The sequence below is a fragment of the Nymphaea colorata genome, chromosome 8, assembly GCF_008831285.2.
Source record: "Nymphaea colorata isolate Beijing-Zhang1983 chromosome 8, ASM883128v2, whole genome shotgun sequence".
Taxonomy (NCBI): Eukaryota; Viridiplantae; Streptophyta; class Magnoliopsida; order Nymphaeales; family Nymphaeaceae; genus Nymphaea; species Nymphaea colorata.
In genome coordinates this window covers 7452844-7479936 of record NC_045145.1, presented here as the reverse complement: position 1 = coordinate 7479936, position 27093 = coordinate 7452844, and the positions used below count along the sequence as shown (strand labels likewise).

Below are 27093 nucleotides of genomic sequence, written 5' to 3'. Positions count from 1 at the left end.
TTTGGGAGCAAACTTCCCCAAGATCAAACTCTTCAAGGGAGCACAAGAAGATATCTTGGAGACATATCTTCATCATCTTGAAGTTTCACCCAAGGCGACCTTAGGATCATACAAAAAATGAGACCCATCCGTCATCTTATGAGAGGTATGTAGTCAAGATCTCAACCCATTTCTTTCCCTTGTTTCCTCCCTTCTTTATCTCTACATGGCCATATAAGATAACTCTTAAACCTCATCTTGGAGTCACGAGCTACTCTTGAGTGCACTGGGGACATAAGAAGGTGAAACAAGATTTCATTTTATGATTGAATCATGTTTTTCTTTTTTCTTAAATGTTATTTTGTTTTGAGATATTATTCATACATAGTTGATTAATTTTTCCATTTATATACGAATGAACGGTGAGAATGAGTGTTTGGGTTGGGATTTTTCTCTATTATTATGTTGATTTGGAGGTTGGGCTCATGGAATTTAGACAACAAAAACAAAGACAACAACCAGAACTGATCAGCCCAGGAAAAAGGTGTAATATGTCAAATATGCAGCAAGAGGAACCACACCGCTATCAACTGCTGGCATAGGTTCAATCAGGCATTTCATTCGCAAAAGGTTCCACAACCTCTAGCCACCACGAAAGTTTCTGATACTCAAAATCAACAATGGTTTCCCGACACCAGTGCATCGGCTTATGTGACGTCCAACGCAGGTAATCTTAGTTTTCTATCACAATATCATGGGATAGATAAAATAATGGTTGAAAATGGAGAAAAATTAGAAATTACTCATACAGGGCAGGACACTATAGCCAATGGGCAACAAAAACTTGTTCTTGATAATGTTTTAGTCGTTCCAAAGATCAAGAAAAACCTTATCTCCATCAGTCAATTGACGTCAGATCTTCCTTATATTTTTGAATTTTCAACTAACGAATTTGCTGTGAAGGACAAGACGACCACCAAGGTGGTAATTACGGGGAAGAGGCATGACGATCTTTATGCAGTCCAAAACAAGGAAGAAGGCAGCGACAGATTTCATGAAGTATTTTTCTCTACAAGATTTCAAGCAGCGAATAAAGAAATATGGCACCAACATTTGGGTCATATTCATCGTGAGTTGGTAAATTTTCTTACAAATAAAAAGGCTATTCGTGTGACAGGCCCTAGTTCCTTAAACAATGTATGTTCTAGTTGTCAAATGGCAAAAATGTGTCGTCTTCCTTTCTTACCAGTGGATGAGCATTGTGATAATTTTCTTGATAAAGTTCATTGTGATCTATGGGGACCAGCCCCAGTTATTTCAGTTGCAAAATTCCGTTTTTATGTTATTTTTATTGATGAAGCCACCTGGTTTACTTGGTTCTATCCCTTGCGCCATAAATCAGAGTTATACCACATATTTACGATCTTTCATAAATATGTTGAAAATCAGTTTGATAAGAAAATCAAGAAGTTCCAAACAGATGAAGGACCATTGTCGAACTTGGGTTGGCAATGATGTTCAATGCAAATATACTAGCTCGGTACTGGGTTGAAATGTTTTCCACTGCAGTTTGGCTTATTAATAGACTATCCACTCCAACGTTGAAGATGAAATCTCCTTTTGAATTGGTTTTTGGAAAAAGTCCGTCTTACTCTTGTTTGTGAATATTTGGGACTAGATGCTTTCCATATCTCAGACATTACACTCTCAACAAACTTGAACCAAGATCTTTACCATGTGTATTTTTGGGATACAGTAATACTCACAAGGGATACAAGTGTTTGTATCCACCTACAAGAAAAATGTATATATCCCGACACGTTGTCTTTGATGAAAGTATCTTCCCCTATAGACAGCCTGGAGCACTCTTTTCTTCTACATCATCCTGCAAAAACGGAGCCACATACAGTGATTGGACGTGTTAGATCATTGTCCAGATCTTTCACAAGATGATAAAAACGATGCTTTGTGCCAAGTGATCAATCACCATCATCTCTTGCACGATGGATCATTAGACCATCGTTCAGTTCAAGAAACACATGGAGGAGACAACAATATTTCAGCACATGAAACATATGGTAGCAATGAAGATCTACATGGTCAAGACGAAAGTGATATGCCCTCACCAGTCAATGAGGCACAAAGCCAACAGCCTGAAGAGATACAGCCGATCCAAGACAGCTCCAATATTCACTCCATGGTAACTCGGGGTAAGGCTGGTACCTTAAAACCAAATCCTAAGTATTTTTTGGCATTAACAGTACCACTTGAGCCAAAAATTGTCAAGCAGGCCTTTAAGGATCCCGGTTGGGTAGCTTCCATGAAGGAAGGGCTACATGCTTTGGAACAATGCCACACTTGGACGTTGGTATCACGCCGACTAGGTATGAATATTGTCTCAACTCGTTGGGTTTTTAAAACAAAATTCAAGAGCGATGGAATGGTCGAGCGCCTCAAGGCTAGACTTGTTGCTCGTGGGTTCAACCAAGTGGCTGGTGTTGATTTCCTAGAAACATTCTCACTTGCTATAAAACCAGCAACTATTAGAATTGTGCTAACTCTTGCTCTCTCTCACAATTGGGATATTCGACAAATGGATGTAAAAAACGCCTTCTTACATGCTGACTTGGATCAAACTGTGTTTATTGAACAACCACCGGGATTTATTGATAACCAAAAAACCAAGCTATGTATGCCAGTTACATAAAGCTCTCTATGGTTTACGTCAGGCTCCAAGAGCATGGTACGATCAGTTTGGCACCTACCTTTTATCAAAAGGTTTTTTCTCCAACATCTCTGATTCTTCGTTATTCATCTACAAAGTCGGACGTGGTATCATCCTTCTTCTACTATATGTCAATGATATAATTTTAACGGGCAGCCATCCTATGCTTCTTCAAGAATTCATTTGGGATAATTACCAATGAGTTTTCAATGAAGGATCTGGGATATCTTCATCACTTTCTTGGAATAGAAGTGATTAAGTTTTCAGGTGGGCTCTTTCTAAACCAAAAGCGATATGCCTATAGCCTACTAGAAAGAGCCACCATGACTTCGTGCAAACCAGCCGTTACACCCTTGATTCAAAATTACAAAAATTCGGTTGATGACACACCTTTTTCAGATCCAACACTTTTTCGAAGTCTAGTCGGAGGTCTATAATAACTCATGTTCACACGGCCCGACATTTCTTTCGCTGTCAACTTCATCAGTCAATATATGCAAACACCCATGGTCAGTCACTACCAACTAGTTAAAAGACTACTTCGATACATTAGTGGCTCCATTGACATCGGATGTCATATCTATCCTCAAGCGCAACTCCAGATGCCTTCTTTGATTCCGACTGGGCGGTCTGTCAAGAAACACGTCGCTCAACTACAGGTTTTGTTACGTTTCTTGGCACTAATCCTATATCATGGACAGCAAAGAAGCAATCGACAATGACCAGATCTACCACCGAGGCTGAGTATCGATCAATGGCCTCCGCTGCTACTGAATTAACTTGGATCACATACATTCTTAAAGATATCGGACTGTATCTCCCAGATATGCCGATTCTCTATTGTGACAACATGTCATCCCTTCAAGTATCTATCAAACTAGTTTTTCATTCTCGAATGAAGCATGTTGAATTTGATTATCATTTTCTAAGGGAAAAGGTTTCGCTCGGTCTTCTTACAACTCAATTTGTTCCATCGACTCAACAAGCGGCCCACATTTTTACCAAAGCCCTTTCCAGGTCTACCTTCGAATTTTTAAGAAGCAAACTAGCGCTTTCCATCCTACCACCTAGTTGAGGGAGGCTAAAGTCAATAGAGGCACTATCAAGGGACTCAAGAAGGAAACTCCAACCGGCCATGACGATGGAAACATGAAGGAAGAAATCGGAGGATTCGCAAAGAAAACTCCAGCCAGCCATAATGATGGAAATAGTAATGATTGTAATCGTTACAATACCAAGAAGGAAACATCATCTGGCCAACCATATGAAGACAGTAATACAGAGACAACGACTGCATCTGCCCTATTCCACTATTCATCCTTCTTTTGATGGTTGAGTAGTCAAAGACGGATGTTTGAGAGCCCTGTTAATTAGCAACTCATACTCATTAATACGCTATTTTGACTCATCATTCACATCTTGATCTTCGACTTCTGTCTGGCCAAGACAGATCCAATATTCCAAAAGATGAAGATGCAGTTGACAAACAGAGAAGCGCAGAAACTAAACATGGAAATAATAAACAGGGAAACAATGACTGTAAATTGGATATTGTTTCCTCCTGTAAAGATCAATGTAAATCCTCTAAATCAGGAAATGATGATGTCTGTAATTCTATTATAAATAGAAGAATGATCCACGCCTATCAGCACCAAGAACGATAGCTGCCTTTGTGGACGTAGGTGTGAGTTTACACCGAACCATGTTAAAATTAGGCATTCCTTCCTTGAATCTCTGCTTTTCTTTAAAGTGCACACTGAACATTACTTTTACCAGTCCAATTATTTGACCAAGTAAAGAAAGAGGAAGAGTCATATCACTTGTAGAGTTGCATCATTAAGAAACATGACAAAATCACTGCAAGTTGCACCTCCCGGCGGCCGACTAGTCTTGTCCATACTACCTTGCTGAGCATTAAAATCTCCCATTGCCAAACAAGGCAGCAGAGAAGATATGATGGAGTTACTAAGCTCCCAAAGAGTCCCTCTTCTCACAAGAGGATTAGGGTGGTACACACCAAAAATCACCAACTTCAGCCCAGTTATTGTATTTTGAACCAAATTTCAGTCCAAAACTCTCGAATCTATTAAAATATGAAGTAAACAATTTTAATAAATGTGTAGAATAATATTGCAGATTTTTTTTTAATGTCATAAAGTTATGTCATAGTAAATTAACGGGTTAATGTCAAGAGTTATGGGGAGGTTTTTCATTTTTAATGTCATTTATTATTATGGTTGTAGTGGCCATTAGCGTGGAGGTTTATGAGTCATAAGTTGAGTGTCTTGAGGTAGTCTATAAATATGTGCCTTGGTTTGTGTCATTTGTGTCAAGTGTAAAAGCATGACAAGGTGGCCTTGAGGGAGTTGTGAGTTGTATGAGTGCTCACTGCCTCTAATTCTAAAGTTGTTTTGCAAAGTTCATTGTGTGCAACATAAGGCACGTGTTCCATTTTTGTTTATTTTCAATAGAATCTCCATGTTCAACAACTGAAGGTTTATTAGATTCCAACCACAAACAATTCAAGCGTAGGGAAGTCCTATTGCTAGATTAGAATTAAATTCAAAGCTCTTTATGGACTTCCTCCAGATTTCAAAATGATTGTTATTGAACATCGTATCAAATAAACAAACGACATCAGGAGAGAGATCTCTGATTTCATTCATCACATAGCGCTTTGCTATACAATGGACCATTCCCCTTGCATTCCATGAAAATATCTTGTCGAGAAAAAAGGGATCAGATCTCTTATTAAAATCTATTACACAGACTACATTTGCGGTGGTTAATGGATCGGGATAGAATTTTAGTGTTATCATGATCTTGTAAGCGATAACGTTTCCATGTACTATATATATTGCTCAAAGGAATCAATGAAATTAAGTACTTCTCTCCACGCTTCCTCTGTTTTTTTTTTTTTAATTAAGTTTTCACATGGTATCAAAGCGACTTCCCTCGTCGCCTCTGGGCTAAATTTGTGGCAGAATTGCTCCACTGCTCGGAGAAGCATCAACCGCTGCAAGCCATCCTCCCGAGTCACAGTAGCAACTTCTGTCCTGTAGTTGCTGATCACCATCTCTATCTTCTGCCTGCAAATAAGGTGTTTCACCGGCCATTTCTTCCCAGCACGGTCAAGATCTGACCAGGAAAATCTCATTCCTTGCCTTTGGCTTATCATCATCTTGGTGAACCCCTTGCCTTCTGTCTCCACCCTTCTGATCCCTGAAACAGAGAAGAAGGGTGAACAGAGGCGACCAGATGGGTGCTTAGAACAGAGGCGATCAGGCAAGCATTTACGGTGATTCAAGTGTCGAGCAGAGTTCGATCAGCTTCCAAAACACCTGAAGATCATACCTGGGCAGTTTCAGAGTTATTGGTGTTAACTGGAGAAAGCACCCAACGATTTTCTCATCGCCTGCAACTCAAGAAGCTATCAGTTGACAGCAGTGACAGTCCGGCCCTTGCTTTCCCAATTTCTATCTGCAGGATTGGGTTTCCAACAATCCTGTCATTGGAAGCGTTTGGCCACAGCATTACTACTTCTACAATTTTTGGACGTTGTTCCGGTGGAAGGTCTCCACCAACATCGTCTCTGCCAATTCATCGCCTCCATCATCAAAACGCCGTCTGCCAGATTTATATGTCGGCACGCCAGAGCTGGTTTATCGTGGCTCTTCTCTAGAGTAGTGAGAAGGAACTATGGCAAACCAAGAAAAGAATATTGGCGACATCAACAATTCAGAAAACTCTCAGGTGATAACGTATTCCTTCTTTTTACATCATTCTGATAATCCCGGAAGTGTATTGGTGTCTCAAGCACTTAACGGTGACAATTATGCCATTTGGAGTAGAGCCATGATAATGGCTTTATCAGCCAAAAATAAATTAGGCTTCATAGATGGATCTATCAAAGAGCCAAAAGAAGGAGATAAGAATCATGCCGTATGGATTAGATGCAATAATATGATTCTTGCATGGATTTTAAATTTTATTAGCAAAGAAATTTCCGCTAGTATTGCTTATGCTACTTCTGCTCAAAATGCATGGGAAGATTTGAAAAGCAACTTTACTCAGAGTTTAGCACCAAGAATATATCAACTGCAGAGTTCTATATGTCGACTTCAACAAGAGACTCTATCAGTTACTATGTACTACACAAAAATCAAGGTGTTATGGGATGAACTTAACTCTTATTCTCCCGTATCATCTTGTTCATGTGGTGCTATGAGAATTTACTCAGATCATATTCAACGACAACGAGTAATCCAATTCTTGATGGGGCTAAATGACTTTATGGAGCAATTCATGGTCAAATCTTACTGCTTGATCCTTGCCTAAGATTAATAAAGTTTATGCTTTAGTTCTTCAGGAAGAAAAACAACGTGAGGCAAGATTCACGTCATCTCATTTCTGAGGCTGCTATAGCCATCACTCGCAATTATAGTAGGAAGACGGAAGCCCATGATCAATCCTTCATGTTTAAACGAAATAATGGAGGACGTCAGAGCAGGCCCATGTGCAGCTACTGTCATGGTACAGGTCATATAAAAGAAAATTGTTATAAGCTAATCGGCTATCCTCTAGAGCATGACTTTATAACCCCAATTTCAAGTCTTCCATGGTTGTAGCTGTAACACAAAATCAAAAAGTGGCTGATCTCCATACTATCAATGGTGTTGGTAATGGTAGTCAAGGTAACATGAGAGTTGTGCCCTCTTTCACTATGGATGAGTACTAGAAACTCTTGTCACTTGTTAAAGATCAAACTGCCTCAATCAACTTCGTAGGTAATATCTCTTCATGTAATCCCAATTGTAAAACTTGCATTATAGATTCCGGAGCAAGTCGACATATTTGTGCTGACAACTCAATCCTCCAAAATATGAAAACTTGTCATACACCCATAAACCTTCCAAATGGGAATGTAATCTCTGTTCATCAAACCGGTGACGTTCACTTGTCATCTTTTACTCTTGACAATACCTTGTGTGTTCCATCCTTCAAAGTAAATTTGTTATTAGTTAGTCAACTAACCAAGACACTAAACTGCTCAGCAACCTTTTTTTCCCACACATTGTGTATTGCAGGACCTGGCATCGAGGACAACGATTGGTCAGGCTGAAGAAAGAGGAGGACTATATGAATTCAAATCATTGGCGTCACCTACAAAATGCTTTGTCGTAACTTCATCTCAAGACCTATGGCATAGGCGGTTTGGTCATCTTTCACCTTCTCGACTTAGGTTAGTTAATTCTTATTGAGGGTTGAATTGCTACTTGAATAAAGATATTTGTTGTGATGCTTGTCATCGAGCAAAACAAACATGTTTGAAATTTGATTTAAGTGATATTTCTACTGAGAAGCCTTTTGAATTAATTCATTGCTACATTTGGGGTCCATATTCACAGTCAACTCTCACTGGAGCACATTATTTTCTGAGTATTGTGGATGATTACACTTGCGTCACGTGGATTTTTTTAATGAGACACAAACATGAAACATTATGTCTTATGAAAAATTTTTTTGCCTTAATAAAAAATCAATTTGGTGTCACCATTAAAAATGTGAGATCTGATAATGGTACCGAGTTTTTTTCTCCTGAAATGCAAGCCTTTTTCAATCAACAAGGTACCATTCACCAACATAGTTGTGTCGCCACACCACAACAAAATGGAGTGGTAGAACGCAAACATTGTCATCTTCTTGAAGTAGCAAGGGCCCTTCGTTTTGAAGCAAATTTACCAATTCAGTTTTGGGGCGAATGTGTTTTAACCACCACCTATCTTATTAATCGTACTCCTACACCTACTTTGGGAGGCATAGCTCCATTTGAAAAATTATTTCAAAAAAAACTGGCCTTTGAACATTTATGTGTCTTTGGCTCTCTTTGCTATGCTACCAACAACAACCACAACAAAGGGAAATTTGACACTAGAGCACATAAGTGCATCTTTATTGGTTATCCTGAAGGCCAGAAGGCATACAAGGTTTATGATTTAGAAAACAAGAGAGTTTTCACCATTCGGGATGTTGTTTTCTATGAAAATATTTTTCCATTCAACCAAGTCAAGGAAGAAGAAAGATCGATTGTTTTGCCTATGCCAATAACCCAAGAAAGTATGCTTGGCCTCTTGGGAGAAGCGTTGTTTGACAATGAAGCATCACCTATGCCTGAACCTAATGAAGACACAAACATGTCTGAAAGTAGTGAGACGCTTGTTTCAACTCATGATATACTCTTGCCTGAACCCCAAAACATCAATAGTGAAACCGTGTAACCAAACCAAGTCTTGGTCAACGGCAACTCAATGGCAAGTCTTGTAAAAGGCACAAGGTATCCCCTTTCCAAGTTTACTTCTTTCCATCGTTTCTCTTCTAAACACTCCTTTTTTTAGCCTCTATAGCCTTCATTTCTGAACCATAATCCGATGAAGAGGCAAGTAAAATTAAAGAGTGGCAAGATGCAATGGACTTAGAAATTACTGCATTACGGGACAATAAAACATGGACCTTGACTACTCTACCAAAAGGTATCTAACCCATAGCTTGCAAATGGATATACAAAGTAAAATTTCGGTCAAATGGATCCATCGAATGATACAAGGCTTGTCTAGTAGCAAAAGTGTTCTCACAGAAAGAGGGACTAAATTACAATGAAACATTTGCACCCATAGCCAAAATGGTAACATTTCGCACCCTTCTTTTAGTTGCCGTTGCAAAAGGTTGGTTATTATATCAAATGGATGTACATAATGTCTTTCTTCATGGAGATATGCTTGAGGAAGTGTATATGCAAGTGCCGCAAGGATACGACTATAAGGGGGAGAACTTAGTATGCAAGCTTCACAAATCTCTCTACGGTCTGAAGCAATCTCCAAGAAATTGGTTTCACAAGTTATCTGTGGCACTTGAAGAATTTGGATTATACAATCCAAGACTGATCACACACTATTTACTCTTAAACAAGGAGACGTTTTTTTTTGTTGTTCTAGTATATGTGGATGACTTGATTATTGCCGGTAATATGGAGGATTCTATTAAAAAATTTAAGTCTTTCTTGTGTCAAAAATTATGCATGAAAGACCTTGGTATTCTTAAATATTTTTTGGGACTAGAAATTGCTCGGTCATCCAAAGGAATATATGTCTCACAACAAAATTATGCACTCAAGATTATAAACGAGATCGGACTACTGGGCGCAAAGCCAGTGGAAATTCTCATGGAACAAAAGAATGGTTTAGATACTACTCAGAGTAAAGAAATGAAAGATCCAACAAAATATAGAAGACTAGTTGGACATCTTATTTATTTGAGTATCATGAGACCATATATACAGTTTGTTGTTCATGTACTAAGTCACTTCATGCATACACCGAAGGAATCACATTTTCAAGCTGCTTTGAGACTTGTCAAATTTATTAAAATGAATCCAGGACAGGGCATTCTATTGGGCAAAGAAAACAATTTTCAAGTAAGTGTTTTTTGTGATTCAGATTGGGCTGCTTGTCATGAAACATGAAGATCTGTCATTGGCTATTGTGTCCTTCTTGGAGCATCTTTAGTATCATAGAAAACAAAGAAACAATCCACTATGTCTCGCTCTTCTACTGAGGTAGAATACCGAGCAATGGCAAATGCTGTTTGTGAAGTGACATGGCTAAAATATATATTATCTGACTTAGGCATTCAACACTCACAACCAGCAAATTTATATTGTGATAATCAGGCTGCAATACATATTGCAGTCAATCCAGTTTTTCATAAGCGCACCAAACATATTGACATAGATATTATCATGTGGTACGAGAAAAAATCAGTCAAGGTGAAATCAGAACATGTTACATCAGAAGCAAAGAGCAGCTAGCAGATCTCTTTACCAAACCATTAGGCAATGAGGCATTCAAACATTTGCTATCCAAATTGGGCATCAAAAATTTGTACGCCTCAGTATGAGGGGGAGTGTCGAGAAAAAAAGGATCAGATCTTTTATCAAGATCTGTTACACAGACTACATTTGCGGTGGTTAATGGATCAAGATAGAATTTTAGTGTTATCATGATCTTGTATACCAAAAATTTGTAAGCGATAACGTTTCCTTGTACTATATATATTGCTCAAAGGAATCAATGAAATTAAGTTCTTCTCTCCACGCTTCCTCTGTTTTTTTTTGCTATTTAAGTTTTCACATATCTTTCATGTAAAATTTAAAGGGGAGAGCAGAGATAAAAAATACTTCAAGAACAGGGCATATCCCCTTCCATGCAACCAGATCTAGAAGGAAGATCTGTCTCCAGCTCTTCATCTTGATCCTCCTCATTTATAGCAGCTTCCAAGGAATCCCCGAAACACACGCAGTCCCTTCCAACTTTTCTGACCCTTTATCAGTAGACGGTAGAGCCATAGCTTCCTTCTTCATTCTCTGTTTTTCTCTACGATATGTGCCTATGTCTCTTGTTGACTTCGCTCTACCATGCCTACTACTTACCGACTCTTCCCAACTTTATTGGATTCATCTACCTCTCCTCCTACTTCCACTTCCAAAGGAGTCACGAGAGAAGGATACCCAAAACCCGGAGGAGGAGACACCACCATTTATTCAACATTTTTGGACTTAACAGACAAAGAATAGTGTTTTGGAATATTTGGGGCACTAACTAAATTAGGGAAGATATCCGGCTCCTCCATCGATTTCTCCTTTTCTATCAACCAAATTAATGTTTTCTAGCCCGTTGCATGACTTGCTTCATTGTCGTCAATAGTGAGGGCCAAAGGCTCATTTAATGAAGGCTTCATCAGACATTTCCTTCCCTTCCAGGCTTCCAACACCTCCACCCAAAAGCATATGCCTGCTTATGTAACAATCCCATTGATGACAACCGGCTGAACGACGGTCATTTTTCAATGAATGACTGAAATTGCCAGAGCTAGTTTCAGGTCGAAGGAGTCGTTGAAATCCCTGATCGCTGGACTTTGTAGAGGCCAGCATCAGTGTCTTGTCATGGCATATATGAGCCTGGTCCACTGCTTATGTGCATCAAATTGTGCCAAGGGGTATTTATTATCAACATGAAGTTTTTAAAGGTACAAAAACAAGGGGTTACGAAAAAAGTGAAAAGTTGAAACTACTCTTTAACTCTTTTTTTTTCTCCTTTTCACTTCAACTTGAGTGTATATTTTCACGTTTGTACGGAAAAAGATTTTGATGGTGCATGAATTTTCGTGCATTGAAAAACTTTTTTGCCAATGACAAAAATAAAAATATAAAATATAAAAAGTGTTTTTTAAATTACCAAAATATCCCTTACTCCTTCACATGTTCTTAATCTCTCAAAAAAGGTTTACATCAGTATCTCTAAAAAAAAGACAAGAAAGCCATTGTGGGAGTGAGAACCCCTAATTGACGATCAGGCATGGTTGCAGCACTCGCTAAAGAGCTCCGAGAAAACTGATGGACGCAGACATTACCCTTTGCTGTTCGTCTTTTATTACACCACCACCTACAACCTTTGCACAAGGAGGAAAGATATCCCCTCCAATCACTGGCGGAATGAAAAAAAACAAATTGGAATGATACTAATTCATGTATTTCCTTATTTGGAAGATGAAAGAGCACTTACAAAATAAATATTAAAAGACTTTAATATAAAAATAATGAAAAATTAAGGGTCTGATGTGGGCAACTGCCCAACCAGTTTTTTGACACCAGTTTTTTCATCATCAACGGCCTCCAATCAAACCGAACTGTGTGCCATCCCTTACGAGTATTGACGTGAACCTCATTTGACATTTGCCTTTCCTTCTCTTAAGGGACTCATCTCCTCCATTTCCATCATCACCAACGGCCCAATAGTGACCATCGTTATCAATGTTGGTGACATGACCCATCCATTTTGGTAACTGTCGACCCCATTTTCTCAGCTGGTTGCCCAGCGGACACCAATGACCTGTCATCTAGAACCATCGTTCAATGATCCTCTTGAAGCATGCATGCGAAGAGGAAACGTTTCTGACACATTCAATATCAACGACGTAACTACATTTGTCGAAGCTTAAGTAACGCTACAATTTCGTCGACGCTCTTTATGCGTCAAGAGCTCACTAGCTTCGATCTGAAGACAGCATTGGTGTTACAGATTTTTAAAGATTTCTTCTAGTGATAACATGTACCTTAATTTGAAATGGTTGTCATTTTGGTTTTAGAAAATTTAAATTATTTGTTAGGCCACACATGTCCTCGTCACCGGCCAAATGGTTTTGCACAATAGTTCCTAATATATATATATATATATATATATATATATATATTCTCTTTTATCCAAGTCTCCCCTGGTAGAGGACCTCAAGTTTACCAAAAGGTTTTGATCATTAATCTCTTGCCGGTTTTTGTTTTTGTTTTTTTTTTTTCTTTCTCATGATACGAATGCATGGTTTCGTCATTATATATATATATATATATGTATAGGGTTGTCTTTTACCATGCTTATAGGGGATGAGTTGGAAATTTTTCGTGACAACGGTCAAATTTTTTTTTTTTTTTATTTTGATTAGGGCCGAAATATTATTTTTCAAAGTTTTTATATAGAATAAGTAAATTTTACATGTAATTTTTTTAAAAAAGAAATTGAAGTGGGGCCAGACCCATGCGAGCCCTACCCTGGCTCTGGCCCTACGTGCTTATGTTTGTTTTCGGCTTTAATCGCTTACAATGAGCAAGTTATGTTTCTCCATAGATGAAAGAGAGCTGAACCCTTGATTAGCTTGAGTTGAACCCTTGATTAGCTTGAGTTGCTTATCTTGCTAATTAGTTCAATTAAACCGGTACAAAAAGTGAGGATGAACAACATTGGAGGAGCATGGCCAAATCAAATACTTAGTGGGGTGTGGCTCTCGTTAAATTTTTCTTAGCTTCCTTTGGTTGCTGATGCTCAAGTTGCTGTTAATATCTTCCACATTTGCTTTTTGAATTACAACCACGAAATTATACTTGGCAGTGCTTTTCTTTTCTTTTGACGAGGCATGACTTGATAGCTGATAATGGTGGTGGTGGTGACAGTTGCTGATCATGTATGGTGTGAATACATACTTAATTTAATGACGGATTAGTAGTTAATGTAATGACATTATTTATGGTGGCATCAGCGGTGGGGAAGTTTACATAATGACGGTGAAGCGTGCAACCAAGTGATCGTTTAATTTTCCTCATACTGTGGCACTTTTGCAGTCATCTTCGTTTGATTTTGTACTGGCATGATGCTGTTATGGTCTTCCCTTAACCATAAATTGTATTTCTCACAAGTTTTTTAAACGTAGTTATTAGTCTTTATATAAGATTGCTTTTCTTAAAAGCTGTTGACAATTGCTTCCTTGTCTTGCGGTCTTCTTGAAGCGTACGCTTTTTATCACCCGTATTCAACTAACTAATTAACCGAAAGTTAGAAGCATTGTACAGGTGATCATGTCAAATGTTGTGTCGGGCTCAAGGGGAATAAATATGTACTCACTAATCTAGGTACGGATAATAATATTGACGACCAAATATTTTGATATATATATATATATATGCACCGTACTAAAAGAACATGTTTTTCTCTCTCCTCCGTTAACGTACCTCCCTTCTTTTCCAAACAATTTGATGAGTCCATACCATATATCCGCCCAACTAACTTGATGGATATGTATAGCCTATAGACCAACTAATTTGGCGGGTTAGTAATAGAAAAGGATGTTTTATCCTAATTAGTTGGCCTATAAATATATTTTGATTGATGGACCTCATGGTAAATGTAAAGAAAGGGATTAATCTTAGAAAAAACCTTGTGATACATGATCAACATTGTTTGGTTCTTATGCTGAAAATAAGGTTGCATTGCTATAGGCTATTTGTTGAGGTCCGATCTTACAGAAAAAAAATTTAGAGGGGCACTTAGTGACTGACGTCTATATTCAAAGGGACAGCATGCGTATAACAAAACAAATATTTTAAAATGTTAATATATGAGTAGAGAAACATTAAAGTGCCCAGCGGCTCCACTCCTGATCTTATACATGCTTGCTAATTAATCAACCAGTTGGTCGACCCCAAGGCGCCCATGCAGTTATACATCTACAAGCTGCAACCCGCCAAGTTCCTGATCCATACAATGCCCATATCGTAAACTCGCGAGCCGTTACTATTGGACAACTCTCTCATGGATGTTGGGTCTATATGGTACCCTGGATAGCATGAGGAGTTGATCTGCGGCATTTGGAGAAACCTGACTTTGCATGATGCCTCCAGCATGGGCCATGCATGAATCTCAGAGGGCAGTTCAATGGTGAACCCGCCCCACTCGTCGGTCAGTCCCTCAGTTCTTACTGTCTTCCTTCCTCTTCTGCACCCTATAATGACCTTGGCTCCTGTTAATAATTAATTGAAGTGCATTAGATGTGAACCTGAAATTAACTATGTAAAAGATTAAACTTCATCTTGTTTTTCCTTTTCTGTGTGAAATATTTGTAAAAGTGAGGATGGCCCAAGTCATGCCCTCAGTTTGAATAACCTTATGGCAGCTGGGGCATGTTAATTCGGTACGTTTATGTGTTAATATTGACCTTAATGTAGCTTAATTTGAGCTCCTAACGAACCACGTATAAGATTGACCTTAATATAGCTTAATTTAAGCTCTTAAGGAAACACATGCCAATGAATTGTGAAATGCAGATTCTTCAATCTCTTCAAATTGAGCACCCTGGAAGACAAAGATGAAGCAAATATGATAGAAGTAATACGGGTGACCAAGGGCTGAGTATGGACAGCTCAAGCAGAAGAAAGATGAAGCTTTGCGCGCTTGGTGAAGCTCAAGATGATAGTTTATCTAGGGTTGAAGGACTCGAAGAAGAGACTTGCTGTAGAGGAACAACGAAGTCATCCATAAACCGACATTGCATTTACGTAATATGGTGATGCCAATTATATGCGTTTCAAATGCAACTTCAACATGCTAAACTCATTTAACAGCATTTCCGTGCATATTCAACCACTATATATATATATATATATATAGAAAAATTGAACAGTAACTATAGTTTTTTGGAGTCACTCAGTAATCTATACTGGGCCGTCCAATAACGATTAAGAGAAAAGCAAAGAAAAGAAAATTATTAATATTTTTGTGATTTAGTATTAGTTCACACATTTTTCTTCTTGTTTTATTCTCACTATATATCCTTTGTTTATATGGTTGGGTGATGGTTCAATCATTATATATATATATATATATATATATATATATATATATATATATATATATATATATATATATATAGAGAGAGAGAGAGAGAGAGAGAGAGACCTGAAACGGATTCTCCATTGAAGCCCTTGCAAGGGTCGCATAGAACGGATCCAGTGACCAGCACAGAAGAGAGCTTTTCCTCACCGTATCCTGCCAATATTGCAAGATTGGCACGCTGTGACGCAGTATCAATCATGATCCAATCATCCTCTCGTGCAGCCGTGGATATCACAGGCGCTCTTGTTATGAGTACAGCAAGAAGAAAGAGTGCAGGGGCAATTCTGAGTCCATATGTGTTCAACATCGTCATTCTCATTTTTGCTGCACCGCAACAACAATACAGTCGGGGTATTTAGATACTTGGGGGAGAGGGAGAGAGATGGGGGCATTTAGATATGAGAGCGTGAGAGAGAGAGAGAGAGAGAGAGAGATCTCCTAATTATTGGCCGAGGTCTTTCTTGTAGAATAGGAAACTACATTTGGTGGAACAGTTAAATTGGTTGGCATTTACAAGTCAGAGAGAGATAGAATCTTATAAAGCTTTGTGGATGTTGTCTTGAAAATTGAGCAAGCTCTTGAACAACAAAGTTCCTTCGACGTGTTATCTAGAACATGACAGAAGGTTAGGTCTGGATTGCTACATCATTCTAGCTACCACAATTTTTGCGCCTTGCTAGACTCCAATAAACCTAAGTTGATGTGCATGCCCTTTCACTCTCTCTCTCTCTCTCTCTCTCTCTCTCGATATATATATATATATATATATATATATATATATATATATATATATATATATATATATATATATATATATATATATATATATATATGTATGTAGGTTTTTGTTCAGATGGTATTCTCGGTACCTAGATCGGTTTTGTACTAGGGCCTTCGGTACTTCTTTATGGATGTCATCCCATAACCTCTGGTTAGGGGTCCTTTAGTAATGTTGCGTTCATATGTTCTGCTCTCTCTCTCTCTCTCTCTCTCTCAAACACACACACACACACACGCACACACACACTTGGACACAAGACATCTGGAATAAGAGTATAATGGACTGAATCTGGGTAACAAAGAGAGTTTCTCACAACCAACTGAATTGATAGCCTATAATAAATTTTTGGTCGAAGGAGGCAGTTTTTGAGCAATGACACAAAATATCGTTGAAGAATTGTAACACAGAATCGAACACTAGAGAAACAGAAGTAAACAAAGCAGAACAAGGAAATTGCTGACATGAGAGAATTTGAGCTCACTTTATTTCATATAATCGAGCTTATTTATAGCGTACAAGATAAATATCTGGAAGGGTCATACATACAATAAACCTAATTACGTTAATTACCCTTTATAAACATAAGATTATGCCCTCTGATATACCCTTTCTTGAGAAATTGATACAAAATATTGATTCTATAGCAGTGATAGAATTATTTTCTCTTCATGCCTCTGAGCTGAAACTGATTTTCCTTTGAAGAGTAGAGAGTTTTAAGCTTTTGTACACTTTCAGAAGAGTTTACTGCAGAATAACCCCCACTTGCCTTTCCCTGCTGGTAAGAAATGGCGGGAAAGGTTGTACCTCTGTTCATGTGTTGGGACATCCAACCCTGACGTTTGGGGACGCCTGGAGACGCAAAGGCTTTAGAATAAATGCCGGCTATAAATTCAAAGTCGCCCGCTGCAACATGCATAAACTCCTGTTGCAGCACGTATACATTATGTTTCAAAGAAAACTATAGAGAAAAGATCTTTTTCAAATTCGAATTGCAGTATTATAGGACCAAAAATTTAGATTATACAAAACTCAATGTCTTCGGGCAATATTTAATGTTCGATTCTTCACCTCAAAGGCTTTTTACATTGTTTGCTGAGCCCACTTTGTTTCCTACAATCAAGCTTATTTATAGCGTATAAGATATGGAAAAAAAACCCACTCTTCCACATCGGAGGTTGGAGCTTCTCTCTCTAGGGCATAGGTGATCTCCGCGTTGTGGAGGAGGTAGCAGCTGGTCTGGCTGGGCCTCCGGCCCATCAGGGGAATTAGAGCATGGGGGAGTCCAATCGCGAACCCATGGTCCACTTGGGTGGAGCTAAAGAATCCATCAATGATGGAGAGTTTTTGCCGTCATCTTCCAACCCTCAAAATGGAAAGTCATGGGTCAACATGGTTGATGGGGGAAGGCATGAGGCAGAAATGGATATGCCTCTGCTAGAGAAGGAAGAAATGGCAGGGAAGAGGCACTTGGTAATTTCTCAAGAATCGTATAATGTTTTGTGCCAGCCATTTCGGTTCAGTTCCATAGCTACTCTTGTTGGAGGAGCCGAGAAAGGTCACCTTGACTACAACTTTATCTTTGTCAACCTCAAAAGCCTATGGCTTGGTGTTGCTAATCTAAGGTTCACATTGGTGGAGAAAGATATGTTTCTTCTTCGTACCTCCTCTAAAGCTGATCTGAAATTCATCATGTCTCCGGGTAGATGGTATGTGGGAGGAAGACTCCTTATTGTGAACTAATGGCACCCTGGCATGCTGTTCACATCCCCAAAAATGTTTGGTTTTTGAAACGCTCTAGAAAAATGAGGTTTTTATTTTAAATTAGAGAGAAAAAGACTTGCCTGTCGGTACGAGAATTGACTGTTCTTGGCGCATTTACCGGGGGTAACCAATCCAAGGGCTATGTTTATTCTTGATGCATTTCGTTTTGGCTTAAACATCATTTCATTCTAAATGTGGTGTGGTATTTGAGAAAATATTGAAAATTTGATGTTTCAGATCTTTGAAAAAGTTTTGAAAAATTATTTGAGAGTGTAAAACATTTTTTATTTGGAAAATCTAGAGTATGAAATATCATTTGGAAACCTTTGAATATGACTTTGGTATTCTCTTAAGACTTTAAGTAGGTTTGAAGTTTTGCTTTAATTTGGTTACTACCTAGTTATAGTTCCATTTCATCTTGTTAAGTTCTTTTATAGAGGTGTTTGTGATCTTTCATGGTGTTAAGTGAATGTGAATACATAAATGCATTGATCCTATATAGTTAGAAAGAAATCATTCATTCCTACAATAATATTTATTTAAAAGCATTCTTATCATCGTATACATCTAAGTTTCCTTTTTTTATTTGTGTAATTGTTGTAAACATTTTTATGAAGAGAGAAAAGTTTTTGAAAATGTGATGGGCTTGTAGACTATCAAGCATGATTCCAATATTAGGTCATTACTTATTTTTTGGTCTTGGTGAAGTCGGCAAATGAAAAGTTGAAACCTTAGATCTTTGGAGAAAAGAATGAAAAAGATGAAATACTTCCATAAAAAGAAAAAGAAAGAGAAAGAAATTTTAAAGATCGTTAAATGAAAGATTTTAAAAGATGGGGAGATACGCATCTTTGTATGTATTTTATGTGTATACATATATGTATATATGTATAAGTATACATATATGTACATGTATGTATATTATGAAAACTTGTGAAAATGAAGTATTAACTTAAATAAAAAGAAAAAAAGAGAAAGAGAGAGAAAAAAAAATACACATATACATGTAGATGCTATCATACATACTCCTGCATGAAAGTTTATATAAAAAGGGTATTGACTCGATGAAAAAGAGATTTTAGTGGAAAAGTGGTAGAATATATATATATAAATAAATAAATTTGTAGAAAAAGACATTTAACTTGAAAGAAAAACCAAAAAATTCTAGAAAAGGAAAATGGAACACACACACACACATATATATATATATATATATTATATGCATTCATGTGTATATGAAAATTCATAAAAAACAATATGTGGAACCATGGAGAAGGAAGGATAAAAAAGACATCATCATGTGCACATATACATATTTAACATTTATATATGTATTATGTCTTTATGAGATCGGAAAATAAAAAATGACTTAAAAATATTCCACTTCGATTTTTATATAGGCTAGAGAGGAACTTTGGTTCATACAAGAGCATAAACTAAGTCTCCAAGGCTTCATTAGAGAGGGTTCTTGCTTTCAAAAATTTTTTGAAAAGCATGATTTTGAATATTTTATATATTAACATAAAATATTATTATTTTGTTTGTTACAAGGGAATATATTTCTTCCGAGCATGCAAGAAAATCAAGCAACATAAGGTTCAAGCCTATTTCGAAGCACAGATGGAGCACTGCAGTATGCTACAATGATGAGACCAGACGTACCTTTTGCAGTTAACAAAATTGGTCAATATATGCATAATCCAATTGACATCCATTGGGCAATTGTGAGGTGAAAACTAGGGTATATGAGACAAATGTTTGACTATAGATGATGTCTCAAGCCATGCACCAAACTGGACATCTCATCATACAATGACGTAGATTGGGCCGGATGCCCTGATGATAGAAAATTCACTAGTGGGTGCTATAATTTTTCTTGAAAAAAACCTTGTCTCCTAGAATTTTAAGAAGCAAAATTTGGTCTCTCATTCAAGTACTGAAGCAGAGTATAAAGTTGTTGCTTACACAACAGCTGAAATTATTTGGATCCAATTTTTATTACAATACCTTGAAACAAAATCATCATAACAACCTATTTTTTTGGTGTGATAACATTGAAGTCACATATCTAGTGTCACATCTGATATATCATTATAGATGTTAACATGTAGAAATTGGTCTTCTTTTTGTTCAAGACAAGTTTGCAAAAGGAGAACTATCCATTTATTTATATTTCAACTAAGGATCAGTGTTGACATCTTGACCAAACCTTTGTTGAAGCAACCACATGGAGAAATTGTGAAAAGACTAAATGTCATCACAATCCTCACCAGGACATGATGAGCTTGATGGGGGTGTTGACAAAAATGAAGCAAGTAATGCAACGGATCTCTCCAGATTAGAAGGTGACAAAACTATTAAAAGAGGCACAACGGCAAGTAAAGAAACCCAGCATGATGGCCAACACACCATTCCTATTGAAGACGACTCTAGATTCACAAGAAAAGAAAGAAAAACTCAAACATTGAAATAATTGTTGGATCATCAAACGGTTACCTTATGAAAGATAAGAGCAGAAGCTTGTAAAAATCTGAGATAAAAATTATAACAAAATAGAGAAAATATTTTCTCCGTGGATGTAGGTCAAGAAGACTAAACCATGTTGCTCTGTTTTCCCTATGTTTGTGTGTGTTGGTCTCCCTCTTTCCTTGAAACCTCTTAAGAAGAACGTAGTTGGGATGGTTAGGTGCACCGTGCACAGCTCCCGGTGCACAGCTCCCGGTGCATGATATGTTGACCCTTGGCCCACCTTTTTTTCATAGACTTGCTACTCTTAAGGGCATGTGTCATGCACATAGGCATGGGCACCTTTGTATTATGCATAGGTGTGTGCATATAATACTTTCTGACTAGGTAGACTGTACAACTCACCTGCTTCATAATACGATCTCTCGACAAGAACTTATCACAGTGATTGATTCTCCTTAATTCACATACATTGAAGATAACATCAGCACGAGCACTTACACCATCAATACCACTCTAAAGACTCATCAACCAGTCCTTCCATCGTTCATTATTGGACCTGACCTTGACGTCCCTCACCACCACCCCAGGTATCACATCAAGTAACTTTCTCAAAACCATCCATTCCGAGAGGCCACTATAGCAACTTGTAGGACTTCTGATCCTGTTAACAAGAGCACCATCTAATCTAAAAACAACTGCACACACCTTAGTGCTGTCCATTGTCGATAATGCCACTCCTGTAAGGGATCCTTCCTCCCTTTTGACCATCCAAAATCGACTGAATATCTTGTAGCTAGCCAGAGCTCAATAGCATACACAACCTGTGCACTCTAGTTAATCCTGTTTAAGGAAAACCTCACAGCGATATATAATACCATACCTTTCTAGTTTCCTCATTCACTTTCTAAATTTCCCCCATTGTGGACCATCAAATTCCTGTAACACCAAATACGCCATATAACAGAATCCAGCAAACTCTTAGCTCTCAATGTGTGAACCTTCGTCACCATCATGCAGAATAAAACTCTGTCAAGCAGAACTTGTGAGTCCCAAACCATGGTGCTATATAGCCCCATATGCTTCTTGAGAAAAAGCAAATAGGATTCGTTTCAATGGCCTTTCTGCACAAACGGCAACAAGAAGCCAAGAAATACCCAACTGTTTGTATCCTTGCGTTAGTAGGAATTCTATCCAAACTAGCTATGTACCCAAACCAGTAAGCTCAAGGTAAAGACTTCGAGTTCCATATTCTTCTTCACCATTTCACAACAGTCACTTTTATCCTTATATGCTCCCTCATATGCTTCCTTGACACCACTAGCTTAAAATTATCCTTCCAAACCAATATATCTCTTCCCCGCCTTAACCTGAAGGAGAAGCTCTCATGCACCTAACAAATATTTCGCCACCTATCCTTGTTAAAGCTGATATTGAACACCATGTCCCTAACACTTCTACCTTTGCTAGCTTTTGTGCTTAATTTTTTCTAGTTCACTTCTATCAAGTTTTCAGAAATTGAATTTAATTATTGAAAAAATACAATAAAATATAATTAGGTCTTGCAAATTTCTGACTTTTGAATATTGATCCTGCATGTAAGCCCAAACCTCCAAATTGATTTCCTGGGGGTAAGGGAGTGAGAATATCAATTTATAGCAACCAGTTAGGTTCTGCCCAACCCCACCTATTTAGCTCCAATTGAAATAGACATGCAACTAAGTACTTCCCTCAAAATTAATGAGAAGAAGACTCAATTATTCAATTCTCTAACCAGATATACTTCATTGTGTTCCTAAATCATTAAACATGATGAATGTGCTCATAAATTAATTAGAAGAAGACATATTTACTTAGTTGTATGCATGTTCTCTGCATTGTGATAATATGCATTTTTCATTGTCCTACTCTTAAGCAAAATCGTGTAGAAGATGGCATGGACCACCAGCTATTTCTTACAAGTCCACAATGGATTTCAATGACAATAAAAGGTATACTACATGCCAGAAGTTACAAGCTAGTCAATTATGTGAATAAAGCTTTTTATGTATGTAGTGAAGATATTTGAGTTATGCATGCCTTTTAAAATTCTTTGCGCCAATAACCTAGATAACATTGTATCATCGCTCATGTATGAAGGAGAATTCAAAGAAATATCAAATTCACTACTGTATGGAACATTTACCTATGATTCTTGTGAAAGTGTCTCACTAGATCCTCTCAATCTAACAGGAACAACATTAGGTTTATGTTTCACGAATCTGTGAATGTACCATATCTTTTTAGATGCTTTTCAATTCTAATCACCATCCTCTGAATGATTGAGCATGTTATTTTATTACTTATTTCATTTATATTCAATAAAATAAATTTCCTAGAGAACATATAGTCGTGGTATGGTTGTTAATTTGTGCACAAATATTTGAGTTATGCATGCTTTTTAAAATTCTGTGCGCCAATAACCTAGATAACATTGTATCATCGCTCATGTATGAAGGAGAATTTAAAGAAATATCAAATTCACTACTGTGTGGAACATTTACCTATGATTCTTGTCAAAGTGTCTCACTAGATCCTCTCAATCCAACAGGAACAACATTAGGTTTATGTTTCACGAATCTGTGAATGTACCATATCTTTTTAGATGCCTTTCAATTCTAATCACCATCCTCTGAATGATTGAGCATGTTATTTTATTACTCATTTCATTTATATTCAACAAAATAAATTTCCTAGAGAACACATAGTCGTGGTATGGTTGTTAATTTGTGCACACATATTTATGTATCGAATTTTACTTTAACATGATTTCACAATTGTTCCAAGCAAAAATCTAGTTACTGTTTCAATGAAAAGTGTTCTACTAGGGTTTTTGATAGGTCTCAGATAATTATACCACTAAAAAAGCTTAATTTTTTAGTTGATTCCTCAATATGTTCACCACATGTATTTGTCCTAATGTTCATCTTCTCTCCGACAACTCACTTGATGGTTGCCCCCATAGGTTCACCACATGTATTTGTCCTAATGTTCATCTTCTCTCTAACAACTCACTTGATGGCTGCTACAGCATGATTTCAACAACTCATCCTTTGTTGTTGAGGAGATGGAGGTTCAGCTGACACACAACACATTGAAATTAGAAAGTACACTAACATTAAAAAATAAAGGGTTAAAAATATGAAAATTGAGTGTGTAAATCATAATCAAATTCCTTATGTTAACATTGCTCAATGCATTGACTCAAACTCGTGTAATTGGCATCTAATGCACATAACCATGACACCCTAAATGAAATATTTACACTGTCTAACAAATATTAAGAAAATGAAGAAGTTAGAGCGAATGCAATTACTTTAAGGCATTACTACAGAGCATATTTAATTCGCCTCTACTAATAACTATATGTTCATTTTATCCTGAAGTTAGTGTAGTAGCTAAAGTGAGAATTGAGGTTCCTACAACTTCTATCTTCATAAATTATGGATTGTCATCCTTCATGTTGGATTTGGCTTGTACTCATACATATGATTCACCCACAAACTACATGCTAATTATGTCATTGGTTCATAATTGTCATCTTTACCAAGTTAGGCAAGTATGTTATACACATGTCTTGGTCTTCATTTGGAGGGTCTTTGGTTTAAGGAACGCACTGTTTCAAAGACACATTGTTCTAAAAAAACTGTAACACCACCAAATGCAAGATGAAAAAAGTCAAAGGACACATTGTTGTCTTGTCCTCCATGAATTCAATAAAGCGTTCTTATTTGAAACAGCCTCCCCCTTTAATGTGAAGCATTTTTTTTTCTTGAAACCACTCGAGCTCAAAAACCACATGCTCTCCTAGGGGTGAACACGAGCCGAGTCGAGCCCGAGTTCAGCCTGCTCGAGCTCGGCTCGACTAATGAAACCTCGAGCCTGGCTCCAACTTGAGAATAGCTCGACAAAAGCAGCTCGAGCTCGACTCGGCAGTTACGTGTTGAGCTCTAGCTTGACTCGATTAAGGCTCGACAAACTCATTTGAATATATGAACTATTACTTTGTTATAAATCAAGCTCGACTCAATTAAGGCTCAACAAACTTGAACGAGCTTTTGTAAAACTTGCATAATTAATTAACATCAATATATCGGTTTTTTAATTGAAAAAACAAGTCGGATATTTAAAAAATAGCTACACATCATTTTCGAGCCAAGTCGAGGTTTAACAATTTGAGTTGAGTGAACTTGAACTCAACTTGAATGAGTCAACTCATGAACTTGAGCTCGACTCGTTAAGCAAATGACTCAGCTCAAACTCGTTCAAGAGCCGAGCTTTAACGAGTCGACTCATTGTTCACCCCTATGCTCTCCTGCTCCAAACCCTTGCTGAACACCCATGTGTCGTCTCTATTGTGCAGTACCACTCTCTTATGCTGTGAAGGTAAACATCAATCTCTTTCTCTCTCTCTCTCTCTCTCTCTCTCTCTCTCTTTGGGCTGGTCCGTCAAGGTAGAGACACCAATCGAAATCTTTTTATTTACACAGGTTATTAGAGATGGAGAAGCAAAGTGTTGGAAATGCACCTGACCGAGAGAGAGTGGGGAATCGAGTTTTGCTAGGGTTGATTGTACATCAAGAGGAAGGGAAAAGGTAAGGGGAGGGTTGGAGAGAGGGACTGATAGACAGTGCTGCTAATTTCTCTCTGTTTAGCTTCTTCCCTGAACTTCTTGCTGATCTTCCACTGCTTTGGTTGCAAGAAACTGCTCAAGTGTGCTGCTGATGATCCTCCTCTGCCATCCTCCTGCTACTGACTTGGTCGGTGTCCTTCACATATAGGATGTGAAGCTGCAAGCCACATCAAAGTCCTTACCTTAATATGTTTTTGTTCATGTGAGCATCTCCCTCTCTCTCTCACTCTCGGTTTTCTTTCCTTTTCAAACAAGGTCAATGTATGCATCTCTTTCTCTTCTTTTCAAAAGCAAAATGTGGCTCTATCTAAGGAAAACTGGTTGAAAGCTGTGTGTTCTGTCTTCAGATGCCTTTATTGATTATTTTTTTTTTTTTTCCAATAGCTTCTCAGATTTCATGTTTCATAGAACTTGGATTAGTTGTTGTGCTGAAAAGGGGAAAAATGCAAACTGAAATCCTCCTCCAACCTTAATGTAAGCACCTTGGGGACGCCATGGCTGATGGCTCTTAAGAAACCAAATTCTTCACATGCCTTCAATATGATAGTTTTACCATCTGTCATGGCCAAGCAGGTCAAACTCCAATTCATCATGGGCTTGGAATGCAATTATATGAGGGTGGGAAGAGGTCTCTCATATAGTGCAGTGGAAGATGGGAAATAGCAAAGTGGTGAATGCATGATCCATACATTGGGTGGAGATTGGTTTAACATTTACTTTTAGGCTGCTAATCCCTATTTGATTATTGAGTTTGGACAGAAGGTGGCTGAGACTGTTCATGGAGACAGCATTCCAAGTGTTGTTTTTTCTTGGGGTCCTTGGATTCCCATTCCTGTGGCAAGAATTAATTTGAATGATAGTACAGATTAACGTGAATTACATTAAGGTTCAGTTGGGATGGAAATTGTATGACAGTTAGGATTAACCTGAATCTCTCATGTCTTCACTCTTTCCTTTTTCCTTTATTGCCTTTGGTGATGGCCCTTAGCCGCTAATTCAGATTATTTCATTTTTTAACGCATCGTCCTTTGCAGTGTTGGCCGCTTGGTTTAGATAAGTACCCACATATGGTTTTATTGGCGCTTTCTTATTCAACACCCATCCTTCAGTTAGACAAATGGATGCTATTGACGATATAGTTTGTTATCACACCAAATTTTTCTAAAAGTCTGTATTCCATTTATTCAAACAAGATTTCAGTGATTTCAATTATTTTTACAGCGATGTGGATCTAATTTCGAACCAATCTCACCCTAAAATAGACTTCTAGATCCATATCCAAATCTTGACCTTAGATCCAAAAAAGATATTTAGATTCATGTCCAAACTCAAATCTCAATCCTAGATCCAAAATGGACCTCTAGACTTATATTCAATTATGCAAGGTTTGAATCCAAAAATCTAACTTTAGATCCAAATCCACATCTTAGATCCAAAATTC

At 37.6% G+C, this 27093-nt stretch overlaps 1 protein-coding gene across 1 annotated transcript; it reads right to left on the bottom strand.

Moving 5' to 3' along the window:
- Positions 1 to 14665: 14665 nt before the first annotated feature.
- On the bottom strand, positions 14666 to 16449 carry LOC116259407 (uncharacterized). The gene is made up of 2 exons (XM_031637204.2): positions 16036 to 16449; positions 14666 to 15100 (listed from the first exon to the last, which is right to left on the bottom strand). The coding sequence occupies exons 1-2, from the start codon at positions 16289 to 16291 to the stop codon at positions 14808 to 14810; spliced, it is 549 nt and encodes a 182-aa protein (XP_031493064.1). The 5' UTR covers positions 16292 to 16449; the 3' UTR covers positions 14666 to 14807.
- Between the last annotated feature and the right edge of the window lie 10644 nt (positions 16450 to 27093).

Bases quoted from the DNA above. Each gene is read 5' to 3' on its own strand.
- LOC116259407 (XM_031637204.2), bottom strand. From the start codon at position 16,291: ATGAGAATGACGATGTTGAACACATATGGACTCAGAATTGCCCCTGCA. The intron at 15,101-16,035 runs GTCTCTCTCTCT...AATTATTAACAG, and splicing joins CAATGGAGAATCCGTTTCAG to GAGCCAAGGTCATTATAGGG.